Source organism: Ceratotherium simum, chromosome 27 (assembly GCF_057802395.1).
Source record: "Ceratotherium simum simum isolate JZ-2026a chromosome 27, ASM5780239v1, whole genome shotgun sequence".
NCBI lineage: Eukaryota > Metazoa > Chordata > Mammalia > Perissodactyla > Rhinocerotidae > Ceratotherium > Ceratotherium simum.
Genome location: NC_141926.1, coordinates 12,439,106 through 12,466,993, shown reverse-complemented (window position 1 = coordinate 12,466,993; position 27,888 = coordinate 12,439,106). Strand labels below are relative to the sequence as shown.

At 43.8% G+C, this 27,888-nt stretch overlaps 2 protein-coding genes across 2 annotated transcripts in view; both read right to left on the bottom strand.

Moving 5' to 3' along the window:
• TMEM50B (transmembrane protein 50B) overlaps positions 1-9,555 on the bottom strand; it is a 42,269-nt gene extending 32,714 nt beyond the window's left edge. Inside the window, exon 1 of the mRNA XM_087418138.1 lies at positions 9,441-9,555. The gene's annotated coding sequence lies outside the window, so the exon portion shown is untranslated. The remainder of the gene's footprint in view (positions 1-9,440) is intronic.
• A 12,819-nt stretch (positions 9,556-22,374) lies between these two features.
• Positions 22,375-26,940, bottom strand: DNAJC28 (DnaJ heat shock protein family (Hsp40) member C28). Its single transcript, XM_004429570.3, has 2 exons — positions 26,535-26,940; positions 22,375-25,599 (listed from the first exon to the last, which is right to left on the bottom strand). Exon 2 carries the CDS (start codon positions 25,566-25,568, stop codon positions 24,408-24,410), a length of 1,161 nt encoding a protein of 386 aa, XP_004429627.1. The 5' UTR covers positions 25,569-25,599; positions 26,535-26,940; the 3' UTR covers positions 22,375-24,407.
• Positions 26,941-27,888: the final 948 nt, after the last annotated feature.

The following is a 27,888-nucleotide window of genomic DNA, read 5'->3' as shown; positions in this document are numbered from 1 at the left end:
CCTAGTAATATCCTTAATAACTTTTCATTATTCAAAATATGGATTATTGGGTGAATCCTCCCCTTCACTGCTTCTCTATGCAGCTGATTTACAGATTTAAATATCCAGTCCCACATCCATACACCCAACTACCTTCCTGCTTGACACTCCCTGGCTGCCTCAAAGTCACCAGAAAATCAACATGTCTGAACCCAAATTCATGATCTCCTCCTCTAACCCTGATCCCATTCCAGGATTCCCTACGATGAATAAACTGCCATTCATCCAGTTGTACAAGGCAGAAACACAGGTGTCATCCTTGTTACTTCTTTCTGATCTCTCATCCAATCCACCATGTGATTATGCCTCCTAAATATCTCCCCAGTCTAACTTCTCTCCATCTCCTCCACCACCATGACCTCTCTCACCTGTCCCATTACAGTAGCCTCCCAACTGATCGAGCCACGTCCACTCCTGCCCCCATCAATACGTTCTCCATACTGTAGCTGGAATGATTTCAAAACAAAACATCACACACCCGCCTGCTTAAAGCCTTTAATTGCCTTCCTATTTGTTTTAAGACAAAGACAAAACTCTATAGCACGGCCCAGTCCTTACTTGCCCCAGTCCTCTTACAACATCTTCTCCTGTCTCTTTCCTCCAGTCATCCTGGGTTCTCTTTTAGGGCCTCATACTTGCCAAATCACCTCATCTAAAACCCACACACCGTCCGTCTGATACCTTTCCATTCCCAGCTCACCTAGTTAACTCCTACTCAGACCGCCAGATGTCAGCTTAGTTGTCACTTTTCAACTCAAACATCAGCTTTCCCTTCACTCACTCAACATTTATTTACAGAGTGCCTACTACATCCCAGGCACCGTTCTGGACACTTAAGATATATCAACGAACTTAAAGTGATAAGTGCCACGGGAGAAAAAAACAGAGTAAGGGGCTTTGGGATACAGGCGATAGTGGGGCCAGTTGAAAGGTCCAATTGGTGGTCAAGGTAGGCCCCGTTGAGAAAATGACACCTGAGCAAAGACTTGAAGATGGGGAGAGAGATAGCCATATGGATAGCTGACAGAGAACAGCAGCAGGGCAAAGGCCCTAAGGCAGTGCTGGCTACTCAGGGAGCAACACGGAAGCCAATGTGGCTGCACTGGAGTGAGTGACAGGGAAACGGAGGAGAAAACAAGATCAGAGGGGTAACATGGACAAAGAAGGGTAATTATAGGGCCTCATGGGCCACTGTGAGAACTTTGGTTTTTACTGATTGAAAGAGGGAGCCATTAGAGAGTTCTGAGCAGAGCAACTTACATTTAAAAGGATCCCTTAGGGCCGGCCCTGTGGCTTGGTGGTTAAGTGCGCGCGCTGCAATGCTGGTGGCCCGGGTTCGGATCCCGGGTGCGCATCGAGGCACCACTTCTCCGTTCATCCTGAGGCCGAGTCCCACATGCAGCAACTAGAAGGATGTGCAGCTACGACACACAACTATCCAATGGGGCTTTGGGGGGAAAAAATAAAATAAATAAAATCTTTAAAAAAAAAAAAAAAAAAAAAAAAGGATCCCTTAGGCTGCCGTGGGGAGACTGCAGGGGTAAGACTAGAGAGAGACCAGTTAAGAGGCTGCTCAACTAATGCACGTGAAAGATGATGCTGACTTTCATGATCTCCTGACTCCACGACCAGATCTAATCCCTCTTGTATTTCATTATGAATCTTACGATTTGATTAATAGCTACCTCCCCCTGTAAAGAGTAAACTCCAGGAAGGACAATCCAAGTCCATTTTTGCTCATCGTAGTTTTCCCAGAGCTTAGCACAGTGCCTAGCAGGCAGTAAGCACTCAGATACTTGTTGAATGATTGAATCTATTACAGCTTTCAATTCTTTTATTTATTTATTATTTTTTTTGTGAGGAAGATTAACTCTGAGCTAACATCTGTTGCCAATCCTCCTCTTTTTGCTGAGGAAGATTGGCCCTGAGCTAACACCTGTGCCCATCTTCCTCCACTTTATACGGGACACCGCCACAGCATGGCTTGACAAGCTGTGCGTCAGTGCACTCCCGGGATCCGAACCTACAGACCCCGGGCCACCACAGCGGAGTGCATGCACTTAACCGCTGCACCACCGGCCCGGTCCCTCAAGTCTTTTATTTTTTTACTTTTTTTTTGGTGAGGAAGCGTGGCCCTGAGCTAACATCTGTTGCCAATCTTCCTCTTTTTGCTTAAGGAAGATTGTCCCTGAGCTAACATCTGTGCCAATCTTCCTCTATTGTATGTGGGATGCCACCAGAGCATAGCTCGATGAGTGGTGTGTAGGTCCGCACCCAGGGTTCCAAATCTGCAACCAGTGGGCTGCCAAAGTGGAGTGCGTGAACTTAATCACTACGCCACCAGGCCAGCCCCCTATAGCTTTCAAATTTTGAAATGCAGTACACGTCTCATTATCCTGTCACAAAAACAAATAGAGTCAACTTGATACTTCAGTTTATTTAAACTTATAATTTGTAGAAGATGGCAATAAGAAACATCATTTTAGTGAAGGAAACAAATTTCTCCTGTGACAATATATTCAAATACATTATTTCTTAAAATTATCCTCCCTGCTTCCCCAAGTCCATAATCTGCCAGAATTTTCTCTCTAAAACTCAGACTGGATCATGCCATTCACTCAAAAACTTCCAACAGCCTGTGAGATAAAAGTCCAAAATATACAGTGTACTTACAATCTTCCTCTAATATAGATTTCTTATCTCCTACTATCTTGACACACTCTATACTCCAGCCACGAAGAAACAGAAGGGAGACGGCGACCAATACTTAGTAAACACCTACTGTTAGGCAAACTGCTAAATTTTATATATATATGCAATATTTATATTTATACTTATATATTTATATAATTTATATATATATTTATCTACATATCTATCTATCTAGCTATCTATCTTTTTGGAATGCCCCTTTCATCTCTTGTCTACAGGCAACTCCCAATTCAACCTTCAGGACACACATCAAACATTTTCTTCTCTAGGCAGAATTAATGTAAATGCTTTTGTGAGCAGTTTTTGTTTTGTTTTAATAATAGCACATCACATCGCAGAGCAATTATTTTGTGTGTATGCTTGGCAAATGGTATTCAAATAATGTCTGGAAAAATAATGAACATGGCAAACCCTACTTCAGTACTGGCTCTGACATTCTCTAGCTGTGTGACACTAGCTTATAAGAGGGATGGACTAAATCAGTGGTTCCCAAACACAGGTTCATGGATCCGTGCCAGGCTAACTTCATGCAACTTGGAGAATTTAAGGGGAAAAAAAGGTAATTGGGACCCTCTCCTCCAAAGATCAGAAAGTCAAGAGTAAGCCCAGGTTATCTATTTTTTAAAACTCCCCAGGTAAACCTAATGCTCAGCAAAGGTTGGGAATCACTGCACCAAATGACCTCAAGTCCCTTCCATTGCTAAGATTCTAAGCATCACCATCTCTCCAGTAGCAAGGCAGTACCCAAGAGCAGTATGAGCTAGAAACTTCACAGGATTTCATCATTAATTTCATCTATGTCAAAACATACAATTAACAAACCAACTGAAATGTGTAAACATTTATTGATCTTGGTTCCAAAGAAAAAATTTTTTAAGGCAGTCTGGGCCAACTGGAGAAATATGAATACAGGTCAGACATTAGGGGATATTAGGGAATTATTTTCTTGGATGTGATAACGACAGAATTGTGGTTATGTAAAGAGAACGACCTTTTTGTTAGGAGATGCATGCTCACATATTTAGGGGTGACGCAACATACTATCAAATGGTTAAGCAAAGAAAAAAATGATAAAGCAAATATGGCAAAATGTTAAAATGCTGAACCTACTGTTCAACTTTACATTTAAAATTTTCTGTAATAAAAAGTTGAAAAAATAGAAAGGCAAACTACATGAACTGTCACCTCAATGCAGATGACTACTACAAATCCAAGAGCTGATCCAGCCATGGCAAAATTCCTCTCACTCTCTGAGGCCGTCCTTTCCCAGGCTCCCCTGCTCAGGCATCTCTGCATCCTCTGGGATTGCTCAGTAAATGCCCTACTCACCAGTTCAGAGAAACAGGCTCCAGGGTCACAGTTTTCCACCCACACGTGAAACGGAACCCTCCTAGTAATCAGTACTGGGAAAGCAAAGGCATATAGTAAGAATATTTCTAAAGGGCTCAAAGGAAGTGGACACCTTGAAGTACCAACTACCAGCTTCCAGCATCAGCCACCACAGAGGCAGCTGAAAGTGTAGGCTTTGGAGTTAGCAGTGGCCGGGGCCCACGCCTACACTCAGCTCTTCCCAGCTGTGCCCACTTGGCAGGCTCATTTAGCCATTCTACTCCTCAGGGAATAACTGCTCCGTGCCAGGCACTGCTGGAGCTTTAACCTCCCTAGGCTTTGGTCTTCTGGAACATAAACCGAGGGACGACAGCACGTCCCTCAGAAAGTGAGAATTAATAAGAACAGCGGTGTCCAGCACATGCGATCACTCAATACTGTCAACCACCACCTACCAACAAGATGGTTCACATATACATGACTGCTTTGGAGAGGGCACCCTGTTCCTGGCAGTACTGCTATTACTCTTTGGTTGAGAAAAACTATTACTACCTCCGGGTGGAGATGGCAGACTAGACATAAGCATTTCATTTTGCTCCCTCCTGAAACTTCACTAAAACTACAATAAAAGGAGTTTTTAAAAAGTCATAAACCCCTAATGATAGGGAAAACAGAAGAGGGGACAAGAGCAACAACATTTTGAAAGCTAGAAAGCAGACGGACAACGGTCACTGACTTAGCACAGCCAAGAAAGCTGATTCCCAAGCCAGCAGGGAGGAAAGCTGAGAACCAACCCAGTAAAGACTTGGGGGAAGCAGTGAGAAAAGTCAGATCCCAGATCCCGTCCCTTTTCTCTTCAGGGTGCTGGCAACTGCTTCTTCCAAACCCCAGCAGAAGTCTGAGGTTCTTTCCCTATTTCTTGTGTTCTGGACTGGGGGATATCAGGCACAATGGAAGATGTAGGTATCACACTGAAAGCTGGACATAAGGGACCGTTGCTCCTCTGTTCTGCTCAGGAAACTAGCAGCCAGATCCTCTCCTTCTACATAGGAAGCTGGAAACGCACACAGAGAAAGAAAACTTAAAATCATTATCACCTCAGAGATAAAAGAACATATTGCATCTATTAAGTAAGAACAGGATGCTACCATAAGAAACACTCAGGGCCAGGCCGTGGCTTAGCGGTTAAGTGCGCGCGCTCCGCTGCTGGCGGCCCGGGTTCGGACCCCGGGGCGTGCACCGACGCACCGCTTCTCCGGCCATGCTGAGGCTGCGTCACACATACAGCAACTAGAAGGATGTGCAGCTATGACATACAACTATCTACTGGGGCTTTGGGGGGAAAAATAAATAAACAAATAAAATTATATAAAAAAAAGAAACATTCAGACACTAAAAAATAGCCGTTGGAAATTAACGTGATTGTGGAAATTTTTTTAAAAAATCCAAATGGAAGCGTTGGGAAAGACAAGTTAAGAAAATCTAGCAGGAAGTAGATAGATGGAAAACAGGTAAGAAAATTAGAAGACCTTTAAAAGGTTCACATCTAAATAACAGGTGCTTCAGAAGAGAGACTACAGGGAAAAGAGAAGGGAGAAAATAACAAAATATTTCAAGAAAATTACCCCAGAATAGAAGTTGTATTTCCAGATTTAGCCGGCCCATCAAATACTCAATCTAATGGAAGAAAACAGACCCACACTAAGACACATCATTTTAAATTTCAAAACACTGGGGCCAAAGTGTAGATACTATAAATTTGCAGAGAGAAAAAAAAACAGGTCACATACAAAGGATCGGGAATCACAATAGCTTGGAATTCTCAAAGGCAACACTGGAAACAAGACAACAATGGAGCAATACTTCAAAATTCTGAAGGAAAATTATTTCCAACCAAAAATCTATTACCAGCAAAATATGAATCAAGTATGAGGATAGAGTCAAAACATATTCAGACAGGCAAAGTCTCCAAAAAACACAACTCTTCTTGTCAAGAAGCTACTGGAGTTTGAGGGCCACAAGAAAGAATAAATCAATAAAAGAGAATCCAGGAAAGACCCACCACAGGAGAACTAAAGAGAATCCAGCTGTGCCACAGACAAGGCAGATAACCAGGCCAGACTGAAGCAGTGTAACTGAAGACAGACATGTCCCAGCTGCTAATCCAGCTTTTTAACCTGAGGCCTGAATGCCCGGTGAACCCAGCCCAGATTCCTATCTGTACTCCGCTGGGCTTCGCTTGATCCTGATCACGTGCTGATGCAGTTCCTGCTCTCCTTCCAGGCCCTGCAGCCGGCATCAGCAGAGGCATTCACTTCCCTCACAGAAGGGTTCTGCTTTGACCGGCCCTGATAACCGCAGGCAGGCCATGGCGAGCTAAAAAGCAGAAATATAGAGCAGCCCACTCTCTCGGACCACATTTCTGCTGTCCTTCCAGTACTTGGTCCACACTGGAGCCCTCCAGGTGCCCTGACTGTGGCGCACCCCCTTTCCTAGGACTCACTCATAACAATGCCCACTGACTTCCTCAGAAAGAGCCCCTGGAAACAGCCAGGAAAGCTGAAGCCACTCTGTTCTGCTCATCTTTTCCCAAAAGCCTTCATCTAATAGTGACAACACTGCCCTTTCCTTATACAGTCAAGTTTGTGCTTACAATTATATAACAAAATTTTAATCTCAAGTTTTGAAAGCTCTAGCATTTTCTAATAAGCCTGTTTGGACCTCAGCTGTGCTCTGGGGAAAATAACTTTGTTATCACAGTTTATTTAATGAAAAATACACTGTTAATAAAGACATGGTTTATAGTCCTATAAGGTTTGAGTTTAACTGCAGAAATTAATAAGGTGTTATGATTTTATAGCCTGGTAGAAAAGATTAATCTCAAAGGTATTATGATTTTGTTGCCCTGTGAAACATTAACCAATTATATCTAACTCAGCAATTTTACTGAGACATTACTTTCCCTATAGACTACATAAATATCTATTCCTTAAATCCTCTTAAAACCAGCTCCTTGTGGCACTCTCAGTAACAATTAAATAAAACTGAAACACGCTCACTATTTATTTGTATGAGAATTTTGTTTTCAACACTATTCACTCAAAAACACATATATTGTTTAAGATGTGTGTATGTACATTTACGTATATATGTGTAAACATATACTTATATGTGCATATTTACATTTAAAGCTTATTTTAAAAAGCAAGAGAAAGATTAACCAAAAAATCAGGATAGAGGCTACCTCTGGAAGAAAGATGTAAATGTTTTGTTTCTTAATCTGGCAGCAGATACAATGATAATCACTGCAATAGAATTCTTTAAGTCATGTGTATATATATACATATATATATTCTACACACTTTTTTTGTACCTGAGATACATTTCACAATTAAGAAACATTTAAGAAGAGAACTAGAATTTCTGTTACTGTTGGCTATTCAAGGGGATTACCACAGGATGGTATAAACACAACATGTCTGTTCACATTTTCTCTGCCTGACAGTCCTCTCTATTCATTCCTGCCAAGCCAATCAAATGAGTCAATATAACCTTAAAGTCAACACCACTAAGTGGTAACAAGGTTAATAAATTCACCATTATTTATCCTGGTCCTCAAAATTTTCTTGATCCTGTCTCTATAAAAAAACACAGCAATTCTAAGAAATACATTTAAATCAAATAGAATTAGCTACTGCCTTTAAATTATAAAATCCTTTAAGTTATAAAAAGATTCCTGGTGAAAAGAGCATTAAAATTACACTGAAGTACAATGATCTGTTAAAATTATCTACCTGAAACTTATCCTCCAATGCCAAAAGGATTTTCATGCAGCAAGGCTTTTAATGGCTAAAACTCAGAAACAACCAAAATGTCCATCAGTAACGGGCCAACAAAATATAATAGAATACATCCAAACACTGGCATACTACATAGCATTTTAAAAATGAGGTCTGTCCACAAGTAATGTTATGGAAATATGTCCTTACATTAAGTCAGTTGCCCAACAGTATCACCGAACAATCTCCTCCTAGGGGGCGGAACTGAGGATGTAAAAGATGAAAGTGAAGAAACAAAGAATTCTAACTTTTCACTTGATATACTTCTGTGCTGTCTGAATTTTTACTTGATATTCCTCTGTAATATTAAAAAAAATTTACAACCTAATCATTTAAAATGAGCAAATAAGAGTAAATAATAAGTTCTTTACCTTGGACTCCAGAAGTGAATTCAGAATAGACTAGCCAGTTAAGGTTGCCTAATCCTGGTCGGCGGAGAAGGATGGAGGGTGGGGAGGGCTTGTCTCAGGAAGAGGAAAACTACCTCCTCCCCCTGCTCTCTTTAAACCTGCTTTTCCTGAGCCATCAATATTCAAGGTAACTCTTTTCATTTTAAGAAGGAAGCGTCCTGCAACACTATTACAGGTAAACATGTTTAATGTCTGTTCTATCTCCGAAACCTGTGCAGGTTTGAAAGAATAGAAGACAAATAGGAAGTGGCTGAAGATGATGGAAAAGAAGTGTGACAAGCCTGGGAGTAAGAGGCTCGGGAAGTGTTAAGACAAAGGATTTACAGTACAGGTAGGTGAAGAGTTTGAGAGAGGAGGTGGGAACTCCGAGAAGAGAAATGCATGTCTTTGAGTGGCATAAGGCTTGCCTACCCCTCAACACACACACACACACACACACACACACACACACACACACACGGCACTAGCAGCGGGGAGGGAACGCGCACAGTCGATCTCATCACTGCTTTGGCTCTAAAAAGGTCATATATTCACCTTTCAGATTAAGCACCTTCCAGTGATTAGCTCGGAAGCCAGTTTATTGGTTAAAAACCCAAGTGGTCTCCCCAGCACAACTACTATCGCTACAGCGGCAACTCTGCCGCCTCTGACTAACAGGACCCTCCACACTTGATGATTAATTCTCTAACCCCCTCCTCTCCCACTTCCTCTTCACCTCCGTCCCTGACTCGTAAGGACGGAGTCGGAAAAGTCACACGACACCGACAAGCCCCCAGCGACGGTTCCGAGCGCCCGGCAGGAGCGTGGAGTACCCGGCCCCCCCTGCCCCCAGCCCCGCCCGTGACCCCGGGAAGCGGGCGGACCCGAGACGGACACCCTTCCAGACCTCCCCGCGAAGCCATCGACGGCGAGGCACCGGCCCGGCCCGCCGAGGGCGGGTCACCGCGCGTCACGGCCACGGTCGGCCCGAGGGGCGCGGGCGGGTCCGGAGGGGCGGCGGAGGCCCCCGCCCCGCAGGCCGCTCCGAGGGCCCGCTCCGCGCCGACCGGCCGGGCCGGCCGGGGGCGCCTCCCCACGCGCGCGCGCCCCCAGACCCGCCGACCGCACTCACCGGCTTCCCGGACCCCAGGCGCGCGCGCAGACGGTGAGGCGGCGGCGCCGCGGACAGACCGGCGTTCTCAGCTCCACCTCAGACCCGGGAGCCGGGCGCGGACGGCGGGCGTGAGGCGAGGGCGCCGGCGGGGCGGGGCGCGGCGCCGTGCGCACCGCAGCGACCAATCGGCGCGCAGCAAGTGGCCGGCCGGGGGCGGGGCGGGGCTCGAGGGGCGGGGCGAGACGCCAGGGGGCGGGGCGATGCGCGCCGCTCTGCAGGCCTCCGGGAACCGCCCGCCGGACTCCGCGCTTTAGGGTTCGCGGCTGCTTAGAGCTGGCCCGTCATGTCGTCTTCTGGGCGGCCACCGCGGCCCGGCTCCCACTGCTGCGTTTCTGCTCGCGGACTACAAGTGCAGCCTCCGTGAGATCACGTGCGGGGGGAGCCCGAGACTCAGAGGGCAGGGATTCTCTTTGCCTGTAGGGTCAGCGGCGTTGGCCGCGAGCTGCCAGGTCTGCAGACATGCCCCTTTCTAATCCCCGTCACTCAGAAATGGAGGCCTAGAAATGAAGATACTCGTCCAGGGCTACCACCGAGTACTGTCAGCCGAGGTTACCAACGCTGTACAACTGGTCTTCTAATTCTGTCCTGATGCTTCTCCCGGCCACCTACCCAGATTTTTGGCTTTCTTATACTCGGGTCTCTTCCGACTGTCTCCTTTAAAGACACTGCGTCTTGAATTTTCAGCTAACTTCAACAGCTTTGGAAAGCCCCGTCTAAATTTCCTACAGAATATAAAGCGCCATTTAGTTGTTTAGGGAAAAGACACGGTGTAAGTCCAGGTATTATCAATGGGAATCTAAAAAAGTTTTTACCTGGAGTATAATGAAATGAAAGGTTTTCTGTCTTGAGTTATCACAAAATGCCGTCCTCTTACACTCCTGTTACTCCTATAGGTCTTATACATGTAAGAGGAACAATCCTTACTTTTTGTTATTTCTCCACTCTCCCTCAGTTCTCATTTTCTTGGATTCTATTTTTCTATCTTTTATATCTTGTCAGTTGGCAAATAATACATTTATAGTTACAGTATCCATCATCCTGATACATGTGCTAGGATGTAGGTGCTGCATAAATATTTGCTGAATAAATTATTTGTCAAATATGTGCAACCTTAAAACTAGTTAAATTGCTGACCTATAAAGGTTGACTTTTTTAAAATAAATTTTTAAATCTTGCTTCTGTTTTGGTTATTGTATTAGGACTAAGTTTGGCTATAAGTGGCTTAAGCACAAATTACTATTTCCCTCTTATGATTAAGAAGTCCAAAGTTAGTCTAGAATTGCTCTGGCACTTCATGGAGACAGATCCAGCTTCCTTGTTCCAGCCAAGAGAGACACGTATATTTATTTATGCTCTCAAGTATATGGGCTTTTGGAAGATATCAGGTTCCATTACCAATATCATCTCATGATCTAAGAGAGCTGCTGTAGCTCCAGCCATTATGCCTGCATTCCAACCAGCAGAAGAGAAGACAAAGAAGGGAACACCCCCTCTCTTTAAGAACCTTTTCCAAAAGTTGCATATACCATTTCTGCTGGCAAAAACTTAGTCACTTAGCTACACTAAACTGCAAGGAAGGCTGGAAAATGGGATTTCAATACTGAGGAAGGAGGGAAGAATGGATACTGGGGGACAAGTAGGAGTTTCTACCATAGTCTTTTTTTTTTTTTAATTCACTATTTTAACCCTTTTATTTTATTTTTCCCTTTTTCTCCCCAAAGCCCCAGTAAATAGTTGTATGTCATAGTTGCACATCCTTCTAGTTGCTGTATGTGGGACGCCGCCTCAGCATGGCCGGACAAGTGGCGCGTCGGTACGCGCCCAGGATCTGAACCCATAGCGGAGCACGCACACTTAACCGCTAAGCCACGGGGCCTGCCCCTCTACCATAGTCTTAAATCTCATCACTTTTTAAAGTATTAAGTGTTTTAAGATTCCCTAAGATTTTTTAAAGCTTTTTCACAGAAGAATATCTGTGAAAAAATGCTTACCTCCATGTGTGAAGGAAGATGTTACTGTTGACCTGCCATTAGGATGCACATGCTTTGCGTTGCTTTTCCAGAAGTGAATGGGGAGTTACACTAATGCAGCTTGCTTCTCTCTCATTCTATAGATCTCTACTTCACAAAGAGAATCAAACATGTAGATAGCTACGCTTTCAAAAACATGGGCATTTGAAAGATACTAGGATTAAGTTGCTAATGTCAACATTTCAATGTCAGCATTTCAAATGTACTGATCTGAGTCTTTAGTAAAATTGCAAATCAGCTTTAAAAAAAACTCCACACATGCCCTCATTCAACTGGTATTCCATCATGTGAACCTAAGCATGTTTTTTTAAATTTCTACCTAAGGACCTCAGAGGGCCTCTCCTAGACTCTGAAGTCTTTGTGACTTCAGGACCATTTTCAGGTTTGGGCCAGGACAGTTTCTAAAAGACCTACTTCACCTACACTGGACAGGTAGGATCCAGTCCAGTCGGTTAAAGTCTGCTAAGAGAAGGGAACAATCCGGGCTGTCCTTCACACTGGGTCATACAGGTTCTGGTTTGTCCTTTCTCAGGACTGCTTCCTGAACTTACTCTAATGGAATGACATTCACTTCCCATCTTTTGAGAGTATACACCAAATGTGCACTGCAGGAACTAGCTGAAAGACTAAAGTGTGTTGTGTAAACATGTACTTCCAAAAACTGTCTCTCTTCCTCCATAAGCTTGTGGGGTTGTGTAACAAAAAGATTTCACATGAGTAAGTCAGTTGGAACTGTTGAATTAGGATAAAAGTGTCTTGAGCATAAAATCACACTCCTGTGGATATGAAGTGACCCTCTCTTGAAAGGATGGATATTCAGTATCAACCGTTTGGGGGAAAGACTGGTCTGTAGCTGGGAAACAGGACACCAAAGCTTGCATCATTTGATTCAGGCAGAAGAGGAAACATTTCTTTCTGCAGTCTAGACTCAATGACATTGGATACATTTATCAGTTGGTTTCTTTCAGTTGCAAGTAACAGGAAAAACAGTCTTAAACTGGCTTTTTAGAATAGTAAAAAAAATCTAGTTTTAGAATTACAAAAGGGGAACCTAACCTCAGATGAAATAGAGATTGTTGTTGTTAGTGCCATCGATTCCGACTCGTAGCCCCCTTTGTACAGCAGAGCAGAATCCTGCCCGGTCTTTTTGTCCCATCCTCTCACCTTCCGGCGCTATGTCAGACAATGCTCTGCTGCTATTCATAGGGTTTTCATGGCTAATGTTTCAGAAGCAAATGGCCAGGTCCTTTTTCCTTGTCTGTCTTAGTCTGGAAGCTCCGCTGAAACCTGTCCACACGGGTGACCCTGCTGGTGTTTGAAATGCCGGTGGCATAGCTTTCAGCATCACAGCCACACGCAGCCGCCACAGCAGTGAGAGTGCTAAATCTTAACCGCTGGACCACCAGGGCTGGCTTGAAATGGAGATACATTTGGAGAAAACGAGAAGTGTGATGCTCTCACAAAATGAGTCAGGCTTTTTTATAAGTGTTGTGTTAAAATAATCACCTATATTATGATGCGGGAAAAGGTGGTGATGAAATATCACAAGTACCCTGTCAAGGATATATCAGACCAGTGTTTAAAAGACTGACATGGAGACAAATTCTTCACCTGGTAACAGGGAAGAGAAGACGAGTGAGATAAAGATACAGCAGCGCATGTGGCAGTACAGGAAGCGAGACAGAAGTTAGGTGGTAGGGCCGGCCCTGTGGCTTAGCGGTTAAGTGTGTGCTCTCTGATGCTGGCGGCCCGGGTTCGGATCCCCGGCGCACACGGACGCACCGCTTCTCTGGCCACGCTGGGGCCGTGTCCCACATGCGGCAGCTGGAAGGCTGTGCAACTATGACATACAACTATCTACTGGGGCTTTGGGGCGAAAATAAATAAATAAATCTTTAAAAAAAAAAAAGAAGTTAGGTGGTAGGCCTCTGGGGACAGTATGAGATAAAACAGAAACACAATAGGTGACCCCAAAATAGATGAATCATTTCAACATGTAATGTTTATAATATAGATTGACTTTAATTATACTAGAAGGGAAGCACATATGAAATGTTTTTAAAACAATGCTTATTGGTGAAATTAATGAGATTACTGAGTTTCATGTATGTCCACTGTATTAGTTATCTATTGCTATGTAGCAAATTATCCCCAAACTTAGCAACTTAAAACATCAACCATTTATTTATTACCTTGCACAGTTTCTAAGGGTCAGGAATCTGGGAGCAGCTTAGCTGAGTTGTTCTGGCTCAAGGATTCCTCATGAGCTTAAACTGTAGCCGGGGCTGCAGACATCTGAGGCTTGACCGAGGCTCTCACAAGGCTGTTGGCTGGAGGCCTCAGTCCCTGGACATATGTGCCCCTCCACGGGGCTGCCCCAAGACATGGCAACTGGCTTCACCCAGAGTGAGTGATCTGAGAGAAAGTGAGAGAGCAGGAAGCTTCCAGCCTCAGAAGTGACCTGCCATCACTTCTACTATATTCTATTGGTCACACAGACCAACCCTGATACAATGTGAGAGGGCACTACACAAAAATGTGCATAACAGAAAGTGGGGATCTTTGGGGGTCACCTTGGACTCCGGCTACAACATCCACTAATTTAGTAATATTTGGTTCTAAATTAAAAGGGATCTCCAGTCTCCTCTGGTACACATTTGCATTCAACACTACAAATGCAAACTGAGAAAGGCGTGTAGTACTGGTCATTCAAATGCCATACGCCCTGTGCCATCAGTAATGTTTTTCTGAAATGGGGTACAACTCTTGGTAAAATTCCCAAGAAAATGAAGTACAATTTTCACAGTAGTTGCATTTGTGAAAAAAAAAAATAGTGTATTTAAAATCATGCAAAAATCATGTGTTTATATGTAATATGATTCTGTTCTAGGCTTAGATGATTATAAGCAGATTTTTCACCCACATCAATGTCTGGTGGGACATTTGAATATTGGATAGGACATGGAACAATTCCTCTTTTTGGTCGACCGCCCTGCACACTGAGAAACACCCAGAATCCCTGGCCCCACCTCCGAAATGCCTGTGGTCGGGGTGATGTTAGAAATACTTAACAACAAGGATTGCATGGACTTACCAACCAATCAGAATGGATGCCAACCAGCACAACATACTGGTCCAAATGGGCTAAATAGAAGCTCTGCCAGTAGTGCCCCTCCAATCATGTTTGTCAACTGAAGATTCCTCCACAAATTTCCAAAATGTCCTCTGGGGGGCAGTAATGTGTCTGCTGAAAACCACTGATTCTCCACTGGGGACCCCACCCTGCATCCAGCATTTCAATGTTCATCTTCTCCAAGGATTAGAACAATCCTGCAGGTTGGGTCTGATTATACTCAGTTAACAGAAGAGAAAACAGAAGCTCAGGAAGGCCACATAGCTAGCGAGTGGCAAAACCTAGATCTGAATTCAGATCTCCCTAGCTGCAAAGCCCATTCCCTTTCCACTACATCACATTGCCGCTCACTCATTGGTATCAGGGGCAGTCAGGGAGGCAGGGACCTCGAGGGAAATAAAGGACGTGAGTGATAGTCCAACGATAAAACACACTGAACCTGAGGCAGCTGCAGGAACCTCAGTGTATGCAGTTCTTGGATCTTCATTCCAGAGGCTGTCACTAGTGTGATCTGCTCCAGTCTCCTCTCTTCCAACACCATAGTGTGATATGTGGGTAAGAACAGGGATCTGGAATCAGACCAACCACGGACAGCCTGGGTTCAAATCCCAACTCTGCCACTTTCTAGCTGTGTGACCCAAGGCGAGTTACTTAACCTCTCAGTGCCTTAGTTTGTTCATTTCTCAAAAAGAGTTAATAATCGTGATGCCGGACCTGATATCAATTCCCCTACATTAAACCCAGCACATATGGGGTTAAAACCCAAAGCACTCATCTCCTTTCCCTGCTTCTCTAAGTCACATTCACATGTAAATATCATTTTTTTTTAACCTTTGTATCCCTGAATTTCACAAAGCAAATGGAAGTTACAGATCATTAGACCCCAGGTGGCCTCATGCTAACATTTTGGCTAGTTACAGGTCCTTTGAAGTTTTTTACAGGGAAACTGATATCCAGAGAATACCAAGAAGATGAGGCTTCGGAGACCCCAACTCCTTGGCTTCCTGGCTCCGAAATCCACCATTCATCACAGAGACAGACAACCAAGGACGCTCACCTGCAGTTTCCCCTATCTCACCATTCTCCTCCCTGCAAGCAGCCTCGCAAGGCCAAACGCAGGCTGGTAGAAAGGCACCAACCTGCAAAACCACAGCTCCCATCATATAATTGCTCACAGGGTCTGAGACGACACAGAAAGCTGGTTTTACAGAACCCAGGACACCTGGTCCCAAGTTACTGATAAGGAACGGATAAAGATAACAACTGACTCGACACCAGAACATCTGCTCGGACCCTTGCACAATCGCTCCTGCCTGTGGTCACGACCACCAAGGCTTCTCTCCTTTGATCTCTCCTTAAAAAACCCTTGCTTGTAACTCGTGAGCTGCCTGTTCTCCTTGCTCAGCGCTTTGCAATAAAATTCCTACTTTCTTCCACTACACTGGGTGTCAGAGATTGGCTTGCTGCGCGATGGGTGAGCAAACTCACTTCAGGTTTGATATCAATAGTACCTATGTCATAGGGTTGTTGTGAAGATTAAATTAATGCAAAGAAGGTGTTCAACAAGTGAGAGCTACTGTCACCTTCTCTGTACCTCATACCTATGCCTCATTATTATGCCATATCTCATTCCTGATTCATGATAACTTCAGCTTGCGTTTGCCCTCTCTGTGCCTCGTGGTCTCTCTTGGTGTAACCTTGCACTGCTATTTATTTCGTTTGCTCAGTATCAATTAGTTCTAATTTCCATGATAGCATACAACAATCTCGTGCAGGCTTAACAAATAATGAGAGCTATATGTGTTGATTTGGAAATATCTTGAAGATATATTAACAGGCAGGTGAAGAAAAAGATAAGGAGATTATGTATAGTGCGTTCACATTTGTGTGTTCTTGAGAGAGATGGAGAGACAGTATGTGTATATAAATTATATATATAAATTTTTGGAAGGATATTGTGGTAGCAGGATAATGGCCCCCAAATATGTCCTAAACCCTAGAATCTGTGAATATGTTGTGTTACATAGCAAAGGGAAATTAAGGTTGCATATGGAATTAAGGTTGCTAATCAACTGACCTTAAAAATAGAGAGATTATGCTGGATTAGCTGGGTGGGCCGTATGTAATTACAAGTGTCCTTAAAAGTGGAAGAGGGTGGCAGGAGAGTCAGAGTGATGTGACATGAGAAGGACTCGACCTGCTGTGACTGGCTTTGATGACAGAGGAAGGGGCCACAAGCCAAGGAATAGAGGCAGCCTCTAGAAGCTGAAAAGGCAAGGGATCAGATTCCCCCCTGAGCCTCCAGAAGGAAAGAAGCCCCCCCAGCACCTTCGTTTTAGCTCGGTAAGATCCACCTCAGACTTCTGGCCTCCAGAACTGTAACGTTATAAATATGTGTTGTTTAAGCCACTAAGTTTGTAGTCATCTGTTACAGCAGCAATAGAAAACTAATAGGAACATGCAAGAAATTGTTGACGGTGATTAGATCTGGGAAGTAGGCTCAGGAGGTCTGGATCTGAGGGGGTCTAGGGTAAAGGGGAACTCATTTGTTCATTGCCTTTCCTTTTGCATTGATTGAATTTTTTACAATTTACAGGCGAATTTTCAAAATAAAAATTTTTTTGTCCAAAATAAAGAAGCTTACTTTGTTGTACTGTGTAACACTTCATCAGCCAGTTGATATATTTGCTGTCCCTGGCCCCTGTGGGGCTGTGGGCAGGCAGGCACCGTAAGGGATAAATTTAGAACAGACATCATCTAAAGATACTCAAGTCCAGAAGAGTGGGACCCAGAGGCTTACTTCCTCCCTCTGCCATCTCCTTGACACTCATTTCCAGAAGGCCACAGAGTCATGACTTCTCAGGACACTTTTTTTTTTTTTTTTGGTGAGGAAGATTGGCCCTGAGCTAACACCTATTGCCAATCTCCCTCTTTTTGCTTGAGGAAGATTGTTGCTGAGCTAACATCTGTGCCAATCTTCCTCTATTTCGTATGTGGGATGCTGCCACAGCATGGCTTGACAAGCGGTGTGTAGATCCCCACCCGGGATCTGAACCTGTGAACCCCGGGCCGCCAAAGCAGAGCATGTGAACTTAACCACCACACCACAAGGCTGGCCCCTCAGGACACTTTTTCTTGGGTGTTGGAGAGAAGAAAGAGCAGAGAGGGCAGATGGACACTAGGCTTCTTCCCCACAGGCTGTGGGCAACATGATGGGTAGTGGGAAATAGCAAGACTTGCCATCTTAACTACTGCTTGATCACCTGCTGAGTTTTAGAATTAAGAGTTTTGTATATGGGGGCCGGCCTAGTGGCATAGTGGTTAAATTCTTAAATTCGAGGGCTCTGCTTCGGCGGCCCAGGGTTCACAGGTTCAGATCCCAGGCATAGACGTACGCACCACTTATCAAGCCATCCTGTGGTGGCGTCCCACATATAAAGCAGAGGAAGATAGGTACGGAGGTTCGCCCAGGGCCAATCTTCCTCAGCAAAAAGAGGAGGATTGGCAACAGATGTTAGCTCAGGGCTAATCTTCCTCACCAAAACAAAAAGTTTCGTATATGTAATTAAAGACAATTTTCTCTTGGTCATTTCTACAAGATGGGCATTTGTTTTTACCTAGCTTTATTCCCACTTTGTGGATTCTTGTTTATGTACGGCCGGCACTCAGTTTGGTAAGAAAGTAGCTATTTGCTGTAAGAAAGACACAGTAGCAAATACCTGGGAATACCAACAATGCTTTGTGGGGTTTTTTGGCAGAAATTTGGAAGTAATAATCAACTTTTGCTGTAGATGTAAAAGCATCTAAACTTACGTTCTTAAAACAGTGGCAGTTGTTTTTATGCTTAACACAATTTAAATCCGCTCTCTTATGTCTCATGCTTCTGAAGACATTTCTTGCCTATAGAAAAGCAGCAAGCGACCTGCCAAATTCAGAACCACTTCATATTTTCTTTTACTTTTTTCTTTCTTTTTTTATGAGGATGATTGGCCCTGAGCTAACACCCGATGCCAATCCTCCTCTTTTTGCTGAGGAAGACTGGCCCTGGGCTAATATCCGTGCCCATCCTCCTCTATATTATATGGGACGCCACCACAGCATGGCTTGACAAGAGGTGCATTGGGGCGCACCGGGGATCCGAACCCCCAGGCCGCCAAAGCCGAGCGCACGCACTTAACCGCTACGCCACCCGGCCAGCCCGTACTTTTTTCTTTTTTAAGAAACAGCCTTTCACATACGATAAAATTCACTCATTTAAAGTGCACGATCCGATGGTTCTCAGTATGTGCACAGAGTTGTGCAACCATTACCATAATCAATTTTAGAACATTTTTATCACCCCCCAAAGAAAACCTGTTAACCGTTAGCGGTCATTCCTCATTTCCTCCCAAACTCTACAGCCCTAGGCAACCACTAATCTACTTTCTATCTCTATAGATTTGCCTATTCTGAACTTTTCACTGTAAGTGGAATCATACAATACGTGGCCCTTCTTGACCGGTTTTCATTTAAAGCCCCCTGCTAGCTGAAGGCGTGACAGAGAGCAGTTTCAGGAAATTCAGGAAACTGACTAGCTTTGAAATCAATACTCCCCCAACAGAAGAACTTTGGAACATTTTTTTCCAACAAATTTTAAAAATAAGAACTTCGGGGCCAGGCTGGCGGCGTAGTGGTTAAGTTGGAGCACTTTGCTTAGGCGGCCCAGGGTTCGCAGGTTAGGATCCCGGGGGTGGACCTACCCGCGGCTCATCCAGCCATGCTGTGGCAGCATCCCACATAGGAAAGAGAGGAAGGTTGGCACAGATGTTAGCTCAGGGCCAATCTTCCTCAACAAAAAAAAAAAGAAGAAGAAGAAGAACTTCTATTTCTTATTATACTAGCACAACAGCATACACAATTTAATACTTAGAATGGAGTGCTCATCATGTGTCAGTAACTGTGCTGGATTCTTTACATATAATATCTCATTGAATCCTCACCATAACCAATCATTCCTATTTACACCTGAGAAATCTGTAGGTCAGTGAGGTTTGGTAATTCGCCCAAGATCAGACACCTACAAAGTTGCAGAGCTGAGAGTTTAACCAGAGTCCATGTGCCCCATGCACTACAGTCCAGTGTGTACCTCCAGTTTATCCCAAAGCCATGAGATTCCCATGATCTCATCTGTATCAGGCACAGTTCTTCGTTGCAAATGGCGGTCCCCACTCTAGCTGGATTAAGCAGAAAAGGGATTTATTAAAGGACTCTGGAATTTTGGGAGGGCTGGAGAAAGTGGCTCAAGGTTGTTTCCAGAAACAATGTCGAAAACCACACTAAAGAACTGGCCTGGCGAGAAAAACACCACAGCTGCTGTGGCCCCCACCATGCACTACAAGCCAGGGACTTGACTGCCACTGCCACTGACATTGACACCACTTCTGTGCCACCACCTGGCAATGGCTCCACCTGGCAGCCACTGTACCAGCTAGTGGAACTGCTACATTGAGCCAAGCATTTCCTGCCATGCCTCATTCTGAATCTGTGTACCCCAAGGACAAGTCTTGTTGGCAGAGCCTGGTCACATGCCCATTTCTGAGCATATTTAAGAAAATTAGGGATTTTCCCTCCTGCTAAGACCACCTTCAAAGGTCCGACTTCCTGTGCTAGGCACCATATCTTCCCCAGATGCATGACACATGCCACCATCAATATGGGCCATTTGGAAGATGACAGACAGCCAAAAGTATAACAGCTGTCCCCTACATCATTTAAGCAAAGATCACTGAAAATCTTGGGGCTCAACTGAGCAAATCATGGTGCAAACTGTGGCTAAATGGAAAAGTCGAGAGGACGATGCCAAGGAATCAGGTTCATCCACAGAGGTGAAACCACAGAGAGCATAGAGGCCCAGCTACAAGTGCCGAAGCCCAGTCGCCACTGGACCATACGCTCCTCATTACAAGGTCCTCAACGTGCACCAGGAAGGACCCCGCCCCAAACTGTGTGTAGGTGTCTCTCATAACAATGTTAAGCTCATTGGGGTGTATTTGGCTGTATCGGTCCTTTGAGACCTTCAGGTAGGGTCTGTCACTTAGGCAGCCTGGGTGACAGTGGCATACGTCAATCATCTAGGGAAGATGTGGGTCCTCGAAAAGGAAGCCAGACCTTTGAAATTGGTCTTGGCAGGAAAGGAAATCCCTTAGACCCTACTATCTTAGGTCCAGGTTTGGGGGAGTGGAGGCACGCTTAGGGAGGGCACTTGAAGGCTCTCTGAGAAGTGGGAGAATGGTGGGCACAGCCACTCCACAGCAGGCTGGGGACCGGGCTCAGAGGCAAACTGGAGAGGGCTGCAGGCTAGGTTATCCCATCTGACGGATTGTCGTCCCTTCCCTTCTGTTATCCATGAGCCTTGAGGAAAGTTGTATTTAGATGTTCCTGTCTGGTCTCAGCTGGACAAGAGGTATTATGACAACATTTGTGGATCTGCCCTTAGGGCAGAGGAGGAGGGAACCCAGTGTCCCCTGCCTGGAGCCAGGGTGGTGGTCACAGTAACTCCAAGCAAAATGAGTACGTGAGGGTTACATTTGGGGCAAGGGGTCCATTTACCCCCCTCAATTACTGATTTTTGAGAATCCAGACAGTGTAATGGTGGATTCCCTTTCAGGACTTCAATAAATGTATGTTGAATGAACAGAACATTGTCAAAAAGGAAAGGCAATACTTCTAGGAACAGGCAAATCAGCATGAGTTGTCCCTGAGAGGTATTGGGAATGTTCCAAAAGGTGGCTGAGGCCCAGTGATGGGGACCCAGACAGTTGGTAGCACGGAAGTATGTCAGGAAGTAATAAGTCCCAGCCACAGAGACAAAGTTTCAGGGGACTCATCTCTGGGAGGGGTGCCCCCATCGTGTCCTGGGGGCATGATGAAGAAAATGAATAGTCATGCAGTCATGCTATCAAGGAACTTAAAACTATAGTTTAAGCCTCAGGCATATAGAACAAGGGCAAAAAACCAAATCACACGGCTGGGAGACCAAAGCCAGGGATTTGAGGCTCTATCCTCAGGGTGTTGGGCCAGGGTCCTGGTCCTGCAGTTTGGAGAAAGGAGCCACGAAAAGGCTTGGAATGAGGTAGAGTTTGATATGTGCCTGATACAATAGTGAGTTCAGGAATCACAATAGATTACCACCACACCTGAAAAGCTGACAAAGTTAGAAGGTGAAAAATGAACAGAAAAAGGTCAATGCTGCATCATAAGAGAAATTAATGTCAAATTCCAATTCAAGAAACTCCGATTAACTGGTCAAAATCTTTTTTCTGGTTTATTTCTGGACTATTTAAATAAGTGAATCTGGTTTTTTTTTGTTTGGTGAGGAAGATTGGCCCTGAGCTAACATCTGTGCCAGTCTTCCTCTACTTTGTTTGTGGGACGCCACCACAGCATGGCTTAATGAGCGGTGTGTATGTCCACGCCCAGGATCTGAACCCACATACCCTGGGCTAAGAGTGCGTGAACCCTGGGCCACCAAAGCAGAGTGCACAAACTTAACCACTATGCCACTGGGCCAGCCCATTAAATAAGTGAATCTATTTTTATGTAAGTGAAATTGCCACCTTAACAAGAATAAACTATGTCACAGTCACTTTTGATATCATCAGTCAAAAAGGTAAAAAAACATTTATTTAGGTGATCAGCCAAAAATATGGTTATTATTATTACTATTAGTTGTTTATACAACAATGGACCATTGAATAATCACTAAAATTAACTTTATTAATTGACTTTATTAGTATAGACAACATTTACAAACATAAGTGGGCTGTGCTAAAATTAAGAATTTATTAGCATTTTCTGGTAACTTTACCTTCCCATTATCCAATATTGAAAATGGTTTCCTTCATTTATTGCTACAATCCAGTTAGGTATCGTATATCTAATTCCCATTTTTTTTCATTTATTTATTTTCGGTGAGGAAGATCAGCCCTAAGCTAACATCTATTGCCAATCCTCCTCTTTTTGCTGAGGAGGACTGGCCCTGGGCTAACTTCCTTGCCCATCTTCCTCTACTTTATATACGTGGGACATCTGCCACAGCATGGCTCGACAAGCAGTGTGTAGGTCCATGTCCGGGATCCGAACCTGCGAACCCCGGGGCACCGAAGCAGAGCATGCGAACTTAACCACTACACCACCAGGCCGGCCCCTCTAATTCCCATTTTTAACAAGACTCCCAGAATCACACCTTCTAAAATGTTTTGGAACTATAGCTCTTACTATAAAGCTCTATTTCATACTGTTCACAATTTTGTTTAGAGTAAAATGATCATTGTAGAAGCCAAATGACAACTCATTCAACAAAATAATCAAATCATGTATTATACCAACTAATGCCCCATCATCTAAGCAGAAAGGCTTGAAATTTCCTTTTGAAGATGTAGTTTTATTTATTGTTTTAACTATTGAACACTTTACAAAATAACTTCCAAAATTGGAGTGGCAAACACCACTCTTCTGAACCACATCCATAACATAGTGCTCTTGATTAAATAAGGAAACAGACCTGCTCCTTTTGACTACCCTCTGTATCCTGCTAGTTGCCCAATTCTGTGGCTAAAGCAATTACACAAACCTAAAAATCAGACTCTCTGAAAGTGGATGGGACACAACAATTTCATGAATGTCAATTTCTTGTCATTTGCCGAAGGGGCAAACTGGCATAAAACTCAGACATCTTGTCTTTGTTTTCTAAAGGGTTCCTAAGACAGGAAATTGGATCCCTAAGACAGTAAATTGAGATTTTCATATCTCTGAAAAAGCCTCTGGGGAGTCTGATCCACGATATAGAGACTTCAGGTAGATTCGTGTAAACCTAACATTTCAATCTCTGATTAGAGATGAAGCCACAAGTGAAGTCTTAAGTTTCCACTGAGCCCAAGGATTTTTTTTTTTCACCTCTGAAAGGTCAGAAAATACACTCAGACTCTAAAAGTGGACGCTGGGGTCTGTTTCTAGAACAGCTAAATCAACTAGCTTGGCTGATCAATTTCTACAGCCAAAAGATCATGAAGTTAGGGAGGAAATGTACAACCCAGATGTTTGGTGTTTCTTTAATTCAGTACCCACAGAGAAGGCCTTTATAAAAAAAAAGAAGAGTGCAGTAGCTCCATTAGGCTAATTTCCTGATCTCAACATTTCCACCCATGTAGAGAGTGTCCCAAAGGTCCTAGAACAGTTTTGAGCTTTAACAAGTTCAGGTATACAAACGCAGGAAACTTGCAAAAACATACATCATTTGGACGTTTACTTGCCTACATTTCATACTTCTTTAGTTGTGTGACTCTTGATAATACATTTTTAGTTTTTGTTGTTGTTTAAGTACCTGTGTTTGAAGATGGCAAACAGCAACTGTTTTAAAGTTATTAGAGCTTAAAACTGCTCTAAGACTTTGCAATACCCTTTATGATTCCCAGACTGAGTCCCTGTCCTAATTCATTTCACCTGATGACTGACATTTAAACTCTAAAATGGATTAAATGGTTTTCTTAGAAGTTCTCTTCTTTTCTTGCTATATCCTCAGAGCAAAGCTGGTTGAACATTTCTCTGACTCAGTTTCTTAACAGCTTTCTCACTTTCACATCAATAGAGATGTGATTATATTTTCTGAAAAGTACAGAGGCACACAGTTCTCAATCTCTTGTGTTACAGCAATAAATCAGCCTCTATGTGTGATGTCAGTGCCACTGAAAATGATTTAGGGCAGTACCACGAACACTGAAATGGTCATATTTTAATAAATTTCCATACACTCATCCAGTTTAAAAAACCTGTCTTGACTCCAGGTGTTTTCTCCCCTTCTCCCTGATCAATGTTATTTGGGTTTTTATCTGTGACTTCTTTTGTTTTTATAAGGGTCTCATACATTTCCTGGGCTCTGGCAATTTCTTTCTGTGCATCAAAATGGACTTTTTGCCTGGTCAGGAGGGGAACAATTAAATTAAAATCATTAATGCGCTTGTTTAGTTTTCTGATGTTTTCTTGAAACTGCTCACAAACTTGGTTCCACTGTTTCTGTTCAGTCAGGGTCATTGGATTCCCAAGTTTTTTCCTAGACACTAAAATTGCCTCTCTGAGTTGATCAATAGTATCCTTTATTTCCTTTTGCATTAGGATCCATTCTGGTTGGTATCCATTGTCTATCAATATTCTGTTCAGGTTGTGAGTCATGGGATCAATATATGAACAGCCAGAAAATTTTTTTAGAGGTCTTCCTTTCCCACTGAGATTGTCAAAGTCTCCTTTTGCCATTGATTCTTGAATGAGATCCTCCACTAATCGCTCTATTGCTTGAGTTATCTTTCGTTCTTTACTCTGCCTTACATCTTTAACAGTTACACTATTAGCAAAATACTGGCTTTGTAGTTTCTGCTTTTGGTATTCCATCACTTGCTCAGTTGCACGGTCTGCTCTAAATTGCCTATATTGCTTCTCTCGTTGACTGGGACTTCCAAAACCAATACCTTCAAAACTTAAATAATGCCGGTGTTGGGGTGTTTTATATTTGAATTTTTCTTCTTCTTCTTCTGCTTCTTCAACTTTATTCTGTGTGGCATTTGTTTGTTCTATCACGTGGGAAAGCACTTTCCTATAAGCTTCTTCGATCCTTATAAATGTTGCGGAATCAGCGGTACTAGAGCCACCATCAGGATGGTATTGCTTGGCAAGTTTACGAAAAGATTCCCTGACATCCTCTGCAGAGCATCCTTCATCCAGATTCAGCAGCCTATAATATTCTCTGATCTTCTTTTTGGATTTATGAGTTGACATCATTCTATTACTAATGACACCAAGATATGGAAGCATTTTCATTCTATTAGGAATCACTGAAGCATTTATCAGATGAGATCTTAAGATTTGAGCCATCATCACATACATTGTGTTCATAATTGCACCCAGAGTTCTTCCTAGCAATGATCTATAAAATGACAACAAATATAGGGTGAAGAAAGTCATATTATCAGCTAATTTGATATTTTCAGCAATAAGGAAGAAATTACAAGTACAGTAAGGGGCAATTCTTTTTAATGCTGCTGCCAAAATTCTTATAGCTTATTTCACTCACGTTAGCAGAGAAATGGAAGTTAATGATGTTAGGCATTAACATATTGTGATATAATCTGGATTCTACTCCTCACTAACCACAGAATTTTAGAGCTGGCAAGTTCTTAGAGATCATCTAATTCAATCTTCTCGTTTTATGAGAAAATGTAGGCCCAGAAGATTAAGCAATATAATCAAGTCAAATAGCAAGGTGTAAGCAAAATGATTCGAGTTAGGGCACAATCAGACACTTGCTTAACTGTCTGTATCCCCAGCAGAGTATTAACTTCACCAACACCACTATTTCTTTAGTTAGTGTATCACGGTCTTCATAGTCTCAAGGAGTCTTCTCATAAGAAGACTTACACACATGAAACCATCAGAGAACGTGACAAAGTACGTACTCAGTCTGACACTGAATAGAATCAAGTGTCCAAAAGACTTTAAGCTCTATAGTTCATTAGGAAGGAGCTATTCACTACATGCGGGGAAAACCAGGATGAACGGTAAGCCCTCCCAAAAGGTTAGCTGTTATTTTAAAAACGCATGGTCTAATAGAGAAGAAAGATTTGTACATAGATAATGGCAATGAAATGTTGGAAGTGGTTTAATTGGAAGTGGGATTTTGATGTACAAATGCTAAAACTGAGCTCCTGGGGACCCCAGTTTTCTGGACATTTGGGATCAATGGCTTCTAGCGTTCGTTGGGACGGTGGTGGTTAAGCCAACACGAGAGCATGCTGCGAGGGAGGCTGGCTGGAAGGTGGTCAGTCCCGACCCAAGACACGCCCCTTCCCGCCCCCTACTCACCTTCACAGCCGCGGGGAAGCGGCTCAGCGGCTCCCGCCCCCATGCTGCTCCTCTGCGCGTGCGTGCGCGGGCCGCCCTGCACTCTCCAGGTGACTCCGCAGCGGCAGACAGCGAGCGTGTCCGCTGGAGTAGACCATCTGCCGTTTTACACTGAGGGGACTTCAGGGGGGGCGGAGGGCAGAGTCATACCTAATCTAGACAGCTGTCCTACCTTACCAGGGAACCCAAAAATCTCTCTTAAGTCGAACTCTACCCAAGAGGACACAAGCATGATATTTCAGATGGCTCCGCCCCGCCCTCACCGGGAGCGGAAGGTGGTTCGGTCGATTGGGATTGTGGGAGGTGTAGTTCTCCGGGAAGGGCGGCGCGCCTGCGCCTGCGCCTGCGCCTTCTGGGAGGGACGCGGGAGCGCGCGGGGGTGGGTGGTTGGGTGAAGGTGCGGCTATGGCTGAAACGGTGACGTGTGGGGCTTGTTGAGGATTGTGGCGAGTGTAGGTTGGGACCCTGAAGTCTTAGTGCTTCGGAGGGTGACGGCCCTTGGTTACTTGTTTTTGGGAGGGAAAGACGAATCCGTTTCCCCGAACAGGACCTAAATAGCCTTTTCTGGGTCCGCAGACGGGGACACCAGCGCGGAGACGTGCAAGTTCTACCTAACCCAGAAAGATCTAGCTAACTCAGGCTAGAAACCTAGTCTTTCATTAATTCAGCAAGTACTTAGCAGCTGGCTTAGCCAGGGGTTGGTAGGGAGTGAGGACAGTCGAGGACAAAATCAAAATAGAGGTCTTCTGGCTTTAAGTTCAGCCACTGTCTTGGAGATTTACTATTTCCCCCTGCTGTGCAGGGAGGTAATTTTAAAAAGGAAAAAGGCAGAAACCTGGGGAATCAGCCCTGGGTTGAAAATCCTCTTTCTTCCACTTGCTTTTCTCTGTGTCAATCTGTAAAATGAGGGTGCCAATAAATGGTAAACGTGTATTTAGCACTTTTTGCCAGACACTGTGCTAAATGTTTCATGAATAGTCTCTTTTAATTATTACAATAGCCCTATGAGGTAAGTGCTGCTGTTTCCCCCATTTTGCGTATGATGAAATAACTGCAGCAAACTGAGTTTTTGTGAGAATTACATAATGTATGTAAACCACTTGGCATCGTGCCTGGCACATTATGCAATATTTTTTATTATGACTGTGTCTCCCTAAAGGAGCCAGAAAGAGGTACTAGCCTTTCTAAGCTTCTGAGTTATAGACAATATAATAATTTGTTACTTTCTATGTAGGTGTACAGAAAAAGGTTTAAATTCTGATTCGGGGGATTTCCTTATAAGCAAACAATGACTAACTCCTGTGTGAAAGAAAAT

Coding starts and splice junctions, on each gene's coding strand:
- DNAJC28 (XM_004429570.3), bottom strand. CDS start 25,568: ATGAACACAATGTATGTGATGATGGCTCAAATCTTAAGATCTCATCTG.